The sequence below is a fragment of the Colobus angolensis genome, unplaced genomic scaffold (assembly GCF_000951035.1).
Source record: "Colobus angolensis palliatus isolate OR3802 unplaced genomic scaffold, Cang.pa_1.0 Scaffold309, whole genome shotgun sequence".
Classification (NCBI taxonomy): domain Eukaryota; kingdom Metazoa; phylum Chordata; class Mammalia; order Primates; family Cercopithecidae; genus Colobus; species Colobus angolensis.
Genome location: NW_012116366.1, coordinates 2,510,500 through 2,527,681, shown reverse-complemented (window position 1 = coordinate 2,527,681; position 17,182 = coordinate 2,510,500). Strand labels below are relative to the sequence as shown.

Genomic DNA, 17,182 nt, shown 5'->3' with positions numbered 1-17,182 from the left:
CACAAGTGCTCTGGTAACTTTTTCATAAATAAAAGATAAAGCCTGAATGTGTAACTACAAAACAGTCACATGTATTACTGTTTGCTGTAGTTTTCAAAGCTTGTGTACCAGACATGCATAAAAAATGCAAAAGTGAGCCCAGACTGGTTATAAAATGTTTCCTGTTTGTCATTTCTCCCTTTGCAGTTTCCCTACTGGGCTTGCACACGCAGCAGAGGAAGAACAACAATTAGTCACCATGCTAGATTTAAAAGCATTTAATGACATAGCATATATTTAACAGATAGGGCAAAAGTTGAGAGGTACAGGTCGTACGACTGAGCACCAGGCCTGAGCGACCACCTCCCTGTTCAGGCCCAGCCTCTGGAGTTCATTCCTATCAATGTCATTTTGATTGTGCAGTAAGATGAAAATTTGTCATTACAATAGATACAGTGACAGAGAAATGCACACTATGTATCAAATAGCAAGGAAATGAAGCAAATTATAACACAGTGTGGCAACGCACGAGCAAGTAACCATTAAAGTAACATTACTTTGTCCAGTAAATGCTTCAGTTCCACCACTTGTACACTTACCAACGATTTAAAGGGTTTATTATACATCTAGTTTTATTATACTTTGTACTAGAATTATCTCAAACATACAATATAATGTATTTCAGCAAAAAAAAAAAAAAAAATTGAAATTACAGATTATTTAAAACAGTATCAGTTTTCTATTCCTTCTTGTATACTGACATTCTTAACCGTCATAGCAGTTGATGCAGAAAAGCCGCATGTCATGTGTTAGTAAGTGATGCCAGATACAAATGGTTTGGTCTGTAGAGTTAATGTGGAGCTGCACTGTGGCTGCAGCAAGATCATAATATGTGATCTGTTTAATAAAGGTTAGCCCCATCTTGGGCACTTCTAATAGTCAAGACTCAGGGTAACCACCGGAAGTAAATGGAGAGAGAATGGTGTCAGGATATTGGTACATTTTGTCTCTGGTAAGCACAGGAAATATTAAGCACCGCTGCCTTGCATACCAACAGCACTAGAGGCGGGTTATTTCCAACACAGCCTCACAAAATTGAGGAACAGTTTAAATACTGAGATCTAATCTATATAATTTCATTAAAAAAAAATCTGGCCTTCCCTCTGCACCTCAAACTTTTGTAACTTGGAGATAAAGTGTTTAGGTGTGTTTCCCCCACCCCCCAGAAATGCTCTATAAATTAAAAAAAAAAAAAAAAAATCAACCACATTGAGGAACATTAGGCACAGAGAGTAATGTGTTGGTTCTGAGCTTGCATGCTGGAATTTCACTGAAAAGGTAAGAGAAGGGCAGGAGGTGAAGGAAAGGAGTTCATTTCTTTTTGCCAAAAAGGCTGAACCGCTTCTCTTTGTCTTTCTCTTTGTCCTTTTCCCGCTTGCCGGGACTGGACTCGCTGGTGATGGTGACGACGCTGGTGGGGAGGGTCTGTGCCCGGCTGGATGCTGGCGTGCTCTGGGTGCTGGCAGACACCTCATGTTTATCAGAGGAGATGGCCGAAGAGATGGCCTGGATCCATGTGTTCATTTCCTCCTGGACAGAGGAAGGGACACAGGTAAGACTCAACTAAGAGGGATAGGCGTGAGGGGTTCTGGTGCCAAGGCTTGAGAATGGCACACCTGGCCAACTGAGGGGTGAGCAGAGTCACTTCTGGGCACTGTCCCCAAATGCACCTCTGCCTTATCAGTACAGGAGAGGGAACCTGGTTCAGCTTCTCATGAAAATTCAGTTCTACTCATCACCCTAGTAAGTGGCCCTACAAACTTGTAAGAGCTGGAAGACTGGTCTCAATCTGCGACGTGGTCAGATCCCACCCTAGAAGGTGCTTTTTCACATTTAAGGGCATTATAGGTGTTACTTTTCCATCAATGGACCCTCTCTTTCCTTGAGGTGAGGTACACATCCATTAAACAGCTGGCTACGGGCAGAGGGTGCAGCAGGGGTCCCATCATGATCCACAACCAGTCCTGGGACCACCTCACTGTGCCTCATCCCTGGGAGGGGACGAGCAAAGATTCTCTCCATCGACTTCAAGGGATCCTGCCTTGGCAAGGGACAGCGAGATCATATTCACTGCCTTCTAGAGACAGAACCAAACACCTTCTTGTGCTGGTGACTAGAGCCCAGTGATAGAAACCATCACTGATCATCATTTACATGAAGAACATTCTGAATAAAGCCTATCATCCCACAAACACTTGCAAACTCCTAAGTACTGGAGAGAAATAACATTTAGAAACTTACATCGTCTTTGGCTTGGAAGAGGTACTCATTGCCATCATTTAGTCTGTAATTTCAAGAAAGAAAGTCAGTCACCACTTAATTACAGAGAAATAAAAATCCCCCAACTCCCATATCCCACGCGGACAGAAGCAGACCACAGGAGTCACAACAGAAGCGTCAACCTGCATATGTCACCACCAAGCCTGGGGACCTGCCCAGGCCCAGCAACAGACTCCTGGAGCCATAAAATCGCACCAATGATACACACAGGGAGCCTGTGCTTCAATCCAATGGAAGGATTTAAAAAAACCCCAAACATAACATTTGGCTTTATTGTGACAAAAATCACTTGTGGATGCCTGATCACTTACTGGTCTAAACTGAATTCTTTTGAACACAACGAGCCCTTTTGAAATTCTGCTACTGAGCTTGTATCCCCTACATTCACATGTTCCAGAGTCTCAGAATAGGCCAACAGAAAATGTCTCTTCAACTTTTCTTCTACTGTATGTCTTAGAATTAAGAAGCCCTATTAGTGTGACACTGGGAGTTCCCTAGGCTTGGAGGGGTCACAGGTTCACTCTGTGGCTGCGGAGAGTAAGAGGGTACTGTTGTGTAGCAGAGGGTAGCTGCCGTTTGCTAATATCCCAGTTCTCTGAAGCTGCATGAAGGGAGTACAAAGGGGAAAGCAGCCAAGGAGCCAAGCTGCTGGTGCATTGTCTTACAAAATGTAAAGCGTTCCAGGACCCAAAGAGCCTGCCTGTACTGCGCAGCAGCAGAGCTCAATAAATCAAACCATTTGACACTCTCTCCTCTGCAGCCCTTGGCTTAGTCCAACTGGCATGAAACATACAAATAAATGAAGACCAAAGCTTTTCAGATCCCAAAGCAACAGTACAAATCAGTAAACAAGCATCCTAACCACTAAAATGTTTATTTTTTACATTTTTAAAAGATAAAATAATTTTTCTGCCTACTTCCAAGTGTGAGGAGAAATTCTGAGATTAGCTCTACTCTGTAGGGAGGTGCATGTATCCTACAGGGTAGAGATATTTGGAACTAGATGGTTCTGAGGCAGCTGGAGCATCTACTGGGAGAGTCAGGGGAGGACAGGGTCCCAGGCCCCATCCAAACATTTCCTGTTTGTCTCCATCCAGCTCCAGGATGACTCACTTGACCCATCTCCAGATAACTCATGAGCAAAGAATAGCATCTCCTGGGTCAGGTTAAGCTGAAAAGATGGGGATACTATTTTTCAAAGCCTCTCTTAAACTGTGAAATGTGACTAGCTCTCTTTAAGTCTTAGGGAACAGTAAGTGCCTGGTTATAAAATCAAAAGCTCCTTATCCCTCAATGCTCAGCTGTACTGTTAACCACAGGGAAGCTGGTGGCTGGCCACAGTTGCCAAAGAATTCAGCTTAACTGAGACATGTGCCAAACTGGTTTTTCACTTTATTGGGGATTTAAAATGGCAGAAGAGAGAACCAACTAATCACAGTAGCTGTCTAAGAAAACCAACCTCTAGAGTGGAAGTAAATGCAAACCCACTCTGGCAGCCCTGAAGCATGGCGACTCTCACCTTAGCTTGAATACGTGTTTCTTCTTTTTGTAATCAAGGGCCACTTCGCAGACAGCTTCTTTCAAACTCACAGGGACCTCACTGTGGTAGGGAATTCCAGAAGCAGCAGTCTTTGCATCTTTGTAGAAACCCATTTCTTGGTTATTTATGACACAATAAACATTGTGCCAGGACCTGAGCAGTTTAAAAAAAAAAAAGGGCGGGGGAGATAAAGGCTCTACCATATTCCCCTTGAAGAACTAAACATTTCATTAACATGAAAATGATCCTCACACAACACAGTGTGATCCCGCCCAACCCTCAACCTTCCTTATTACAAGCCCTTCCTAAATTCTGCTAACACTAAACAACAGAAAAAATTTCTCCATGGAGAGTTTGGGGACAGGGCACAGGGCAGGTGTTTGAGGGCTACGTCTTCTCTTTTACTTTGGAGAAAAGCAAGTTACTCTCTTGTACTGAGCTCACTTTGATTGGTGTTTAGTACTCTCTGCTGTAGCGCCCTCTTATGGTCATGGGTTACAGGCCATGCTCCTTGTCTGAAACATGCCTGTCCTCCAGCAGCGGCTCCTCCAGCTGCAGGTTTATTACTTATGTGACTTGGCAACTTGACAGAAAGACAGACCCAGAGCCATCAGCACTTACGGTACCTTTGGGTGAATTAGAATAAAGTGGCTTTTCCCCTATGGTATGGCAAACTTCCCTAATATACTAATTTTAACAGAACACTGGCCTGTATTACACCAGCATGTATTAATATATAAATCCCTATGTTGTCCTCAATGTGAAAAGCAGTTCTTAGATATTCTGATCACCTCGCACAGCAAACAAACTGCACAATAAGACATGGTGGTCCCAGGTGGTTGGGTTTACTAGTTAAGCACATAAGGCTTTGCAGTTTCCTATTCCAGCTTTGCCATTTACTAGGTTTCCACAGAAAGTGAGCTTTATTAACTGCTCAGAGCCTCAGTTCCCCATCTGTTAAATAAAAAAACTGGGGCTGTTGAGAGACAATAAATATATATAAAGGTTGATACGGAGATCAGAGCAGGGGAAATGGTGAACGGCTTTTTACAAAAAAACCCACGAGGAGTCCTAAATGAAATCAATCACTTAAGGTAAAGAAGACTCTTCAGTCTCAACCTAGCAAATTCCTTCTCCAGACAAACTACTAAAGCCCCGTCTAGCTACTCCCATCCAAACTCAACTCTTCCTTCTCTCAGTGAATAACCAGCATTCTACTCCTGCTTTCCAGCGTCAGCCCAAGAAGAATGCAATGTCCAGGAAGCTACCAAAGGAATAAAACTACCTGAGCACATACTTCTCTTCCAGTTCAAGAGTGGCCCACCTTATCCCTTCATAGGCTGACTTCCCATCTTACTGTGGCAGCCTCTGCTGCTGTTACCTGCTTGAGGCTTTCTTATTGTGGGCCTCCCACTCGTGTTTCCGATTGAGGAAGCCTTCCATCTGGGCTGAAGGCGTCTCCTGGGTTCTGGCTGGTAAGGTGGCCGCACTCTGGGCTGGGAGGGCAGTCTTGGCTTTGCGATCAGAGGTCGGGGAGGGGATGGGGCTGGACTCTTTAGAGCTCGTCCTTTGTTCTGTAGCGCCGTTGACCATTTCGCTTGTGTCCACCGTTTCTGCCATCTAGGGACAGCGGAGAGACCATTCAGCTAACTCCGTGAGCCATGGGGGTGACCACATATGCTCTACCTGACTCGCACGTGTGGCTGTGTATAAATGCCTGGCAGAGATCGAGGCAGTACAGTAAAACCATTGCACACCCACAAAGCCAGCTGGACACCAAGGACATTAGAAGGTGGGAATGGATTAATACCCGCCCGTTTACAGGGAAATAAGAAAAGCGAAATGCCAGTATGAGTTTTACTGCACTCTATTCCTCTGATCAATAAATATAACTCAGATCATCTCCTCTTATGGTTACTTTAAAACAAAAAGACAACAATAACAATCACACATATTAAATATGGAAGAAAGTGGACGTTATACAGCAGCCACCTTACGATCAAGGATGCCACCAGAAGGGCTGGAAGTTTAAGCGAAAGGGCATTCACAAACAGACGGATAGACAACTCTATCAGAGCTACATGGCATTCCCCCAGAGTAAGACAAGGAAAGACCTTGGTTCCTGAAAACGTTCTCTGGCTCTCCTCCCCCTCCCCTCAACACATTGTCATAAACACATGCAGAAATTAGGACGACAATCATGCATTTCACATCTACCATCCCAGTTAGACTTTGGAACTTAAGAGCTGGAAGGAAATGAGGCAAGTCAACAAACATCAATTTGACCACATCTGCCGAAGTTGTATCGTGAGTGGGTTGTAGTTTGTGTTAAAGGAGCTGGAAAAGCCAATCACAGTCACTCAACACCACACAGCTATTTACCCCCAAACAAAGACAGAACCAGGGCCTTCCCCATCACGGGTTGGTTGATCACGGTGCCTTGCTGCACTGAGACGAGAAAGCCCAGAGACAGCCAGGCTTCCAGCGGCTCTGACCCTTCAGGCTGGAGACGTCTTCGGGAGCGTTCCTTCCCAAGCTCATTTAAATGGTAACCCTCATGGCTTTTCGGCTTTGGAAATGTAGTAGGGTCTTGATTCATTATCATTTTCAGCCTGTGTACCATCAGCTGTGTACCACTAACCGTAGCAGCCCCTGGCTGACACACCCAGGTGTGCGATTAGCGAGTTACTAAAGCTGGGTGTGGCTGACACTTTAGTGGATTACAGACAACCTGCACCCCTCGTACACAGACAAACATGGAGAAGTCAATGGCACGCTCATTAGATACGTCGCCCACCACTGCTGCCCAGGACCAAAGTGACACCAAATTAGCAGTAACAACCTTGACGGGATAAACGGTAGACTGGCCACCACCATGTGAACACCTGGATCTATCAACTCTTGGGAACTGGATCTCTCACTTATTAGGTCTTATCTTAATGGCTGGGCCCAATGCTTGAGTTTGAACAAAACTAATTTTTTTGGGGGGAAAAGGGCTAAAAAAAGCTCTGGAAGGAGGGAGAATCACAAGTTTAAGTTATGTCTATGCAAACTATCATAATTAGCATCAGGGCTGAGGGAAGACTAGAAACTATGCAGTTTAAGGGTGGTTTTGATGGGAACCCTTTACCCTCATGGAAATGTGGAAAATGGATTATAGGACAAAAAGACATGTGGGAGTGTGTGTGTGCACGAGTGCTGCATGGTGATCACCCAGGCCTTGCAAGTGATAGACTGCAGACACGTGCTTATGAGCAACAGACTATTTAAACCATTCTCTCTCTTTTCACTTTTAAAGGAGAGTTGCAGGAGGGGAAATAGCCAAAAAACAAAACCCTGAGTCAAAACAATGTGAGTGGACTTTAAAGGTGATAAATTTTCTCTAGTGTGAGATTTCAGGAGACTTCTGGTGAGGAGGAAGTATGAGTTTGGTCTGGAAGGCCTGAGCCAGGTGTGAGTCCAGAGAGACATGGGGTTAGTATGTAGAGAAACCAGGTTAAAAAAAAATTTAGTGCTGCAGGTTTGACTTGAAAGCTGCTAGTGACAGCAATGACCTGGGTAGAGGGATGTTTCCTTGAAAACGGCTAAAATTTATCATACTTGGTCAGACTGCAAGGTAGATGAAGGCCAGGGAAGCCTCTTCTGAGGATAATTCTGCAGCAAAAATTTTTTCTTTAGAGTTAGAAGGAAAGAGAAAACCCCAAACCAGTATGCAGAGATCATTAATGTTTATGCAAATGAATCACTAACCAAGAAAACAAGGAAAATAAAAGGAACAAAATGAATTTTAATGGACATGTGCTTTAAGCATGCCAACAGACAACACGCCACTAGAGACACACATCAAAAGCAATCACAGTGCTATGATCAAATGATGGGTACATGTGAACACATCCCCTGCAACCCCACCCCACGTTGCTTCTCTTTAGCGATTAGTCCAGAGTGCTTTAGTGGCTGGGCACACCCGAGATACTTAAATCAGGAGGTGAACATAAATGCAACGTGACAACTAGTAGCACAGAAAACACCTGATTGGTTTTCAAAGTGCACAAAGCAATGCTATTTTCAAGTTCATTGAGTCTCTGCATCATCACTCAAAACAAAAATACTTTTTCTTCTTCTAATACAATCCAATTGTAATTAAAATTTTGTTATGACAAACTACATTAAAAAATCTAGATAAAAACAGGCATGATAGCAAATGCTAAAAGCATCATAGCACTCTTTTCTTGTGTGCTTATGTGGTTCCTTTTTTGGAGGGTCTTCTAGATACAAAAAGTGTCAAATTGGGTATCAGTCCTGGTGATACAAAATTTAAACACACACATATATATATGAAAACATCACATATATACATATAGATCAATGAAACACAAAATGTAATTTGGAGCCAGAAACACACATTAGAGCTCCCTAATGACCAAAGACAAAGCAGTTTTTTTTTTCTAAAATGAATTTTGATGTGTTTTAAGGCAGAGACCCAATAATGATGCACACTACCCCCAGAACATAAGAAGCTTGGCATCTATCTATATACCCATCTACAGTCAGAAGTAGATAGATATGTACATAGAGATAAGGAAAAACAAACAAGATGCTATATGACGTTATCCTGACAAAAGAAAAAAAAAAGACATGCATCATGAAATAAAAAGACAAATCAGACTTAACTCATGGAGAACACATATCAAAACAGGTTTCTGATTCCACTAACACATCTAAATATGGCAAAGGAGCAAGCGAATGTCTCACAAGGCTTTGATGTATAATATGGATTTGGTTTTCTTTTTATCGGTACTAGGAAACCATCTCTGTCACCAGCTTTTATTTCTAAGGAAAAGGATTTTTGTGAAAGCATTTTCAATTCCTGCTGGTAGCCTGACAGATACCATCCTAAAAGCTTCCTTTATCAGATAATTCCACAAAAAGTCTTGAGAAAATGAACAATGAATCAGAAGATTAATCCAAGATGTATAGTAGAGTTTGTCTACAGAGACACTGACATGACTTCTGAAGCCAGGGGGCGTGCGAGCGCTCCCAGGCACGGTCCACCAAGTGCAACGTTCAAGTAATCAGGATGAACCACAATGGCTTCTGTTCCATTTGTTTGAAAAATTAAAACAGTTTGACACCCTGAAGTCATCAGCTGAATGGAGAGGCACGGAAGTCTGTGAGGCAGGCTTCTAAAACATGCTGAGAACCGCTGTCACCTGCTGTGTCCCACGTGCCAGCAGCACTGACAGGGAGTGAGACAGAGGTGGCGGCAGCAGTCAGTGGGCACTTTACTCCTGAGGCTGGCTGCAACATCTGTGCAAGGAAGCCTACAGTTTTCAATTCAGGAATTGGCAGAAAAAAAGTTAGAGAGGAACTGGTTTGTAAAAAGTAATAAATGACCCAAGGGTCTCAAAACGTTTGAGATTGTGTGCCTACAATTAAAACAGCTTCTAGAATATATCTAACTCCCTTTTTGTCATCTTCAATGAATGAATGCATCTTTCATGGAATGTTACACAGCTGACTTTAGGTTTTAATCTTATTATAGAATGTCTCCCTCCTCATACACCAGTCTTCCTACTTAATAGTAAACTACTACAGGTTAATAACATCTGGAAAGGGGGCTACATATAGCACAGTACTGTGTCCTGTTAGAATAACTGAATGTGTCATACCTGTTAGATTCTAGTTTTCTTCTTCATTATGCTGTAATCTCATTTAATTTCATTTCAATTACTCATGTAAGGGTTTCGCTGTAAAATCTTAATAAAGTAAAAAGCTCACAATAAATAAACAAAAAATAAGTATGTTGCTTTAAGGCAGCTGGGCATTCATCAGTTAAGAGACTCAAACATGAATTAAATGCAAACAAATATGAAACCAAGGAAGGCTATGAATTAGGTAAAAATTTTAACATTTTGGGTGAAGTGGAAGCCAAAAAGTCAAAACCCAGAGGATTTGGAAAGGGTGATTCTTGACAAATGGTAGTGAACTTCACAGTCCAGACCATGGCTGGTCACTGGCTGTCCGTCTGCTATTAAAGTTTTTGTAGTTTTGGTAGGTTTGAGAGCGGTAACTAACCCGTGGAGATCCCTGTTCAGCCGGCAAACCGTTTTGGGAAACTTGTTCTCCTTTTGTAGTATCCCTGTTAGGGAAGGGCGGGAAAGGAGGAGGAAGGGAAAGGAAGAAGAGGAGAAAGAGGAAGTAGTAAGAGAGGGTGGGAGAACATCATCACTCAATTTTATTACAAGCAACCCTTTCACATAATGTAATTCTTTCTAAATTTGAAACTTCCAAGTGTTTTAAATAGACTCTAGATAGAAAATATGACTACAGGAATGCCCTATGCCCTGCCCCACCAAATAAAGGCAGCATTAGAGGTTGCCATGGAGCTCTTACCATAGCAAAATAATTAGCCCTTTGGAAATAGAGAATAATTGCTGCCCTCTGTGTGAAGTTACTTAGAACTTTCAAAAAAAGCATCACCACAAAATCACTGGCCTAAAATCTGGGCAGTTCACTCCATGTATTTAATCATATGGAAGTTCTGAGTATACTGTTTGTGTGCACACAGGATGACAAAGGGCACTGTCTACATTCTACTTCTGCCACCTATATACCTACGTGACTGTGGACAGATCAGCGTCCTCCAAGATTATTTCGGGTAACTATACAGACTTTAAACAGTCTATGGAAGCAATGAGTAGGCAGGGCATGTGGTTAGGCCTAGAAACACAAGGCTTCAGAAAGATGCCCCATAAACCTCATTGGCCACCGAGACTAAGGGCCCAGCCTCTGGAGCTGCTGGGACTCACCACTGCTGCTGGGACTCAGCTTCCTCTGAAACCTTCGTGCTCGGCTCGGGAGAAGGCGGCCGCCTCTTCCTCTCCTCTTCCTCTTGCTGTCTGCGCACTTCCAGTAACTCCAACTAAAAGAAAACAGAGTGATGTTTGGTAGAGTCCCAAACTCTGCCTCTTTGCAGAAAAAGGTTCTAGGAACCCAGGAAGTCCTCCTGTCTAGTTTGCTAAACTGGACCACACTGGACAAGAAGACGCTCTAACATCGTGAGCCAAATGGAATTAGGTTCACAGGAACTGCAGCTACAACCTAAAACTACAGGAAATGGTCTATTCCATGGGCTGGCAAAATTCCTGTGAGCTGTTTGTAGGACCCCTGGGAGCTTGGGTTTAATTTCTAAATTAACTATGCAACTCTCAACTCTGCTGAGGAGGAAAGTACCTGAGCCTGAGGGTTCATGCTGGACTCCCCAGGAGAGCTCAGACAAACACCAGGGACAGAGCTGCAATAATTCTCAAGGAAGCCGCTTGTGCTGTGGTGGGGATCTGCGTTCAGCCAAAACCCAAACAACACATTAAAAAGCCACAGAATAGTCTAACTGAAACAAAGCCATTTCATGAGTCATATGGATGCACCAGAAGTACTCTGTTTTAACACAAATGTATGCAGGTACATTTTAAATGCCCAGAACTGGAAATCAGAAACACCATTTTGTACACTGCAAAGGATCAGCTTTCTACCAGGAAAGCAAAAGTCTTAGAAGAGGAAACACCAGTGCACAAATCCTATTCTAAGGCCTTTATGTTGACAGAAGAGAGGATCAGGAATGGGGAATTAACAACAGAATAGGATTAAGCTTCTATTTGATGGGAATTCTAATTCTGAAACTGAAGAAAATTTTGAGGCCATGCCACCTCGAGAACAAAGCTTTTTTGAGACAAGGGAGAATGAAAGATTCGAAGAAAAACACCACTACCACCAATCAATCCCCAGGCAGGAAGCTATTATACGGGATCATAAATCCAGGTGCCCAGGATATGACTGAGGAGGTAACAGTCCTGACCCTCTCCCTAGGTCCTGCTCCACTGGAGCCACCCATTTTAAGAAGATCTTCACTACTTGAAAAAACAAAAAACAAAAATGATCAACCATGTGAATTCCCTGTTCTAAAAGGCAAGCAGGAAGAAAAAGTTGCCATGGCATCAACAGGCAAAGGGCCCAGTGGCCACTTACTGTAGTCAGCCTTTCCAGGGCAGAGAACCTCTCATCCCAGGTTGCTGCAGACTTTTCAAATGCCTCGTGGCGCTTGATGAGCTTCTCCACCTCGTCCACACTCTGGCCTATCTCTCGGCTGGATAGGTACGGCTCCTGGCCAAGCAGCCAGGCCTCGGCCACACTGGCGTCTCTTGAGAACTGATGGACCTCCAGAACTGCACAGGGTACCATGAGTTAGTACATGTTGACCAGGAGGTGATGGGGCAGTCATGTGGCCTTATCTCTTGGCACTGCTGCCCTCTGGTGATGGCTACCTGCATAACCAGTCTATCATCTAGTCTAAATTAGCCCTGTCCAATGTAAATGTAATGTGAGCCACACATGCAACTTTCACTTTTCCAGTAGCCACATTAAAAACAGTAAAAATAAATTGGTGAAATTAACTTTGATAGTGTATTTCACATAATATGTATAAAATTATCATTATAACATGTAATCAATATAAAAAAACTATTGAGATCTGTTACAATCTTTTTTCCTTCTAAATCTAAATCTGATGTGCATTTAATGGCACACATTCACTGCACATCCCAATTTGAGACATTTCAAGTTCTCAAGAGCCACACGTGGGACAGCAGCTATCATATTGCCCAGCGCAGGTCTACAGTGAACGCTCTGTTCACTCGGCCCCACTTCATGAGCTAAGCCTTCAGAGACCTGCATGAATTCACAATCTACACCTAGCCAGATGGGCAGACATTCTTAACTCGCCCTCTTTTGGGTGGTAGGGTTTTATTTTGGGGGTTTAGAGGGAGGGAAGGATACGGGAACACTACAGATGGTGGAGACCAAGGCTTTCGCTCTGTTTCATTCCGTTCCTCCACCTGTGAGGGAACACTAGTTCCACCATAGTTATGAAAAGGTAGATTAGAACCGGGCTTTGTGCTATAGTTAACATTGATTTTTCACTGCATTTCATGCAGCAAAGCCTGGGGTCACTGAGGTAAAAAATGGACTGTGGGAAGTGTTGGCGTCCCAAGGAGCTGGCAAGCCATCTGCTTTCAGCACCTCAGTAGCCCCCAACATGACTACACGAAGAAGATGGCACCTCTGCACTAGGGACTTGTTGGCTTTTCAAGGCAGGTATTGTGCATGTCATCACTGTGTCCCTGGTATACAAGCTGGTGCCCGGTTCAGTGTGTAATGTGGGTTTTGCTGAGCTGAATGAAACTGCCCCACAATTCTCAAAACATACAGACCAAATCCTCCTGCACAGAATGGTCAAAAAGTGGGATTTCTGAGGGCTCTGGGCCCGACAGAATGTGCTGTCACACCTCTCAGAAAAGGCCCTTGCATTTGGTTTCTAGTTTTGGTGTTTAACCCATAACACGCATAGATGGAGTCAGAACATCAGGACAGAGCCCAGAACTCCAACACAGAATGGCAAAGCATGGTAAGCAATGCTTGAGTTGGGCTGTTAGTGCTCATACCAATTATGAAATGCTATTCCTTTTTTTTTTTTTTTTTTTTTGAGGCGGAGTCTCGTCGCCCGGGCTGGAGTGCAGTGGCCGGATCTCGGCTCACTGCAAGCTCTGCCTCCTGGATTTGCGCCATTCTCCTGCCTCAGCCTCCCGAGTAGCTGGGACTACAGGCGCCCGCCACCTCGCCCGGCTAGTGAAATGCTATTCCTAATACTGTACATTACAAACCCTGTATTAGCTCACATATTCCCTTATAAAATGAGAATTAAAAATAGAATCTAATTCACAGGGTCACTTTGGGGAATAAATACAGAAATGCATTAAAAAACCACTTAGAACAATGCCTCGTTCACAGCAAAATTTTAATAGACGTTGGTTTTTATTTTATTATGTTAAGGAAGATTCCACTAAGAGCACCAAATATGACTTAATGAGATCAACTTTCCACCTTGACTCTGATGCAAGAATTCTTGAAGAAAAATGGGGGAGAGGGCTTCTATCTGTATTCTCCCAGGGAGGTGCCAAATTGTCATCCCTAAAGAACATCCAATTCCCACCTATGACACTGAGATCAATCAAGGGGTGAAAAATGACTAAGCCATAGGAAGATTCTTAAAAATAATATTTACCATGAAATGGTGAACCAGGGCACTACTAAAAAGGCATCTAAAACTCAATCTTTAAGTGATAACATTAATGAATTAAAGCAGGAAAATAAACGTGCATGCTTTCCATGGATACCCAAAAGAGCAGAAAGATAAAGTACGTTCTTACTCAGTCTTAACCATTCCCATCGGTCTTCCCACTTGTCGATCATTTCTTTCCTCTTTTCCGTCAACTGCAGTAATTTTTCCTTGATCTGTATGAAAAAGATAATCCCCGGGACATCTTAATGGACTGCACCACATCCTCTTGATGGGATCATTTTATACTAGAAAAATACATTTTCTGCGAAGACCACTATTAAGCTGGGAGATATCTAAGGACTGCTCAGTCTGTCTGAGGACTGGGAGAGGAAAGAAAAGCATAGCACTGCTCCTTCCAGAAGGGGCAGGAGGAAGGTAGGGAAGCCCTGCCAAAGCTGTTTTGTTGTGAGGAGGCTCCCTGCAGCAAACATGTTCAGGAGAGGGACAGCAAGAGGGACAAAGCCCTGACCTCTTGGAGAGGACGCCCATTCCCATGCAGGGGGCCACACACACAACTAATAATTGACCTCTTTATTACCACTGTCCTAACCAGAATCACCAACCACGCACTCAACAGCAAACTGGTCTAGGGCATAGTCAATGAACACTGGCATCACCCAGAAAGAGTACTGACTGGGGAGGAAGGGGAGTCCATTTTGCAGCCCTCAAAAATTGTCTTCTGCCACAGATTTGCCAGCATGGGCCTAGAGTCTTGCATAATTGTATTATTCTAGACGCACAGGAAAGGAGTTTTAAAACATACGTGTGCGTATATGAATGTAAACACATTATCTCTGACACACACATACATATAAAACAAAGTCATTTTACATCTTGACACCAGCTGCATTTATCCTGCAGCTCCAAAGCAAAGTAGCACCCTACCTCCTCAGATGCATAGTGTTTTCTTGCCAACAGGGATTTCCCAAGTTCAATGCAGGTTGTGAAACTGTCATTACGTGCATCAATTTCAGCTTTGATGCCTTGATGATTATTCATTAAGAGTTCAACAGATGATACATCCCTAAAATTACACAAACGATGCTTCCGTTAGATCAAACTTTTCAAAAAATCTGTAGGTTTTAAAACACACAATTAATTGGAAGGAAACTGATGGTCTTTCAAGTCTGAATCACTCACTGAGCTTAGGCTGGGCCACTAGGGCCAAAGCACAGTGACAGCACAGTTCAGGACCAGCCAGGCAACCAAACTTCAGAATATGACTGCTTCTGTTTTTGTGTGTCTGCCTGAATAATTCAAAATGGTTGCTAGGTGGGTGCCAGAAAAAGCAATGGTTTTCTGTTCATACTTTTCCTCTGAAATGCAAGTCAGAAAGACTCTCTTCTAAAAAACAGAGAAGCAGTAACAGGTGCCCCAACTGCATTTTGATCAGTTAGCTGTCAAAGATTCAGGACATGCATATCAAAGAGCAGCTAATACAGTCTCCTTATTGAGACACAAAAAGATATACAGGATGGGAACTAGCCTAGAAAGCAGTGACCAGCATGGATCAAAACCTACTGATCCTGATCAAGGAAATACAACTGCTTCAAAAATATATACCATAAAAAAATCCCTTTTATTGTGGCATAGTTTCTCAATTACGGTGGGGGCTGGAGCTGGCAGAGGGGTGAACTGGAGGTTAAATATGTACCTCTGTGTTCCGCTGTTAACTTCTCTTCACTAATTTGCATGAAACGAAGCCAAAGATATAGGACAAATATTAAATAACCCAAGGACACCATATTAAAGCAGATGTTCAGGGTGACACCTTTAGTAAAGTGCATGGAAAGGGACAGAGTGGTTTTTAATCCAAAAAACAGGCACAGAAAAATAACTCAGGAAAGTCATCTCGCTGCAAAGACAGGGCAGTTAGTCATGCCCAAGGTACGTGGCTACTTGAAGCACAATGTCCTACTTCAAGCACAGATGCGGGCAAGAGGGCCTGAGTGACTGTGGGACATGGGAGCCAGGGGTAGGGAGAATGGGAGAGGCTTTGGTAACCCCATGAACCCCCATTCCCTGGTGATGGTGTGCACGAGGTAACCAAAGCAGTGGTGCCGCACTCCAAGCACTTCCCCACCCCCTCTCTGGCCTTGAAGCTCTCACTCAGGCAGGAACCGCTCTCAAGGCTCCTGCTTCTCTCTGGAAGACTCCTACGTTTTAACCAAGAGCCAATGAATCCAATTTCCTTTGGGCTGGAAGCATTACCTTGGCTTCTCCTGGGCCTCGATCTGCCGGATGACATCTTCCATCCAGAGCATGAGGTCACGCACCATGCTGAAGAAGCGAAACTTGTCCCCTGTGTCCACTAGCCGCACCCTGCGGCTCTCACAGGCGTCCAACAGGGACTTCCAGGCTTCCAGGACCTCGTTCTCGCGCTTCTGGATGTCATCAGCCTTGTCACCCGCATAGGCCGCCTGGAGGCGGGCTGCATCCTCCTGCAGCTGCCTCACCTGTGAAGCCATGTGGGGGATGAGCCACGTCAGCCCATGGTGGCCTTCCTACCATCACCCTCTTCCATTCTGCTCACACACTAAAGGGAGCACAGAGTCAAAACACGGCCCATGCTCCTTAAGGAGCCCTCGATTTCACTGGGGAGATCCAACTCACAAAAACCCAAGTTTTCTATAAATCTGTTCAACTACATTATTAACTTCTTTATGAATGATAAAACAAATGAAATGCTACAGAAAGACAGGCAGGAGAGTTTAGAACGTCCCTTGGAGGCAGCCTGGGATATCTGAGTGGGACATATTCAGATATAGTCCAAGAAATAAATACCTAATCTGCTATCTCATGGTAAAGATAAATGTTTTTATGATGAATGGGAAACTGCCATGAAGAGCACATTTTGAAAACGACTTCCCATTGCTATGTGAATACAATGTATGTATCGCCTGTAAGAGTTCTCACCGTGGGACGTTTACACTCAAAAAGTATAAAAACGTGGCATCCTATGTGGTTAAAATAATTAATTAATGTTAAAGAAGGTGAAGCTTGAAATAGCCACATTTCAACAAAAACCTTGCAAAACTAAAAATACGCCTTGAGAATTGTGATGTGGTAAATGGAGCCAATGATACACTCCTACTTACATCTACATATTTTGGTTGAGTTATTTTTTTCAGCTATGACAGTCATCAAAC

At 43.5% G+C, this 17,182-nt stretch overlaps 1 protein-coding gene across 2 annotated transcripts in view; it reads right to left on the bottom strand.

The window, feature by feature from the left end:
* Positions 1–242: 242 nt before the first annotated feature.
* Positions 243–17,182, bottom strand: part of SPTBN1 (spectrin, beta, non-erythrocytic 1) — a 216,446-nt gene continuing 199,506 nt past the window's right edge. Inside the window, exons 27-37 of one of the 2 annotated variants that reach the window (XM_011950583.1) lie at positions 16,245–16,489; positions 14,919–15,057; positions 14,664–14,666; positions 14,122–14,206; positions 11,885–12,081; positions 10,669–10,781; positions 9,935–9,998; positions 5,241–5,479; positions 3,839–4,012; positions 2,281–2,323; positions 243–1,569 (exon numbers count right to left, since the gene is read on the bottom strand). In XM_011950583.1, the coding sequence (XP_011805973.1) occupies positions 1,351–1,569; positions 2,281–2,323; positions 3,839–4,012; positions 5,241–5,479; positions 9,935–9,998; positions 10,669–10,781; positions 11,885–12,081; positions 14,122–14,206; positions 14,664–14,666; positions 14,919–15,057; positions 16,245–16,489 (1,521 nt within the window). In that variant the 3' untranslated portion in view covers positions 243–1,350. Of the gene's footprint in view, positions 1,570–2,280; positions 2,324–3,838; positions 4,013–5,240; positions 5,480–7,626; positions 9,999–10,668; positions 10,782–11,884; positions 12,082–14,121; positions 14,207–14,663; positions 14,667–14,918; positions 15,058–16,244; positions 16,490–17,182 lie in introns of those variants that run through there. The other variant, XM_011950584.1, reaches the window with a different exon arrangement.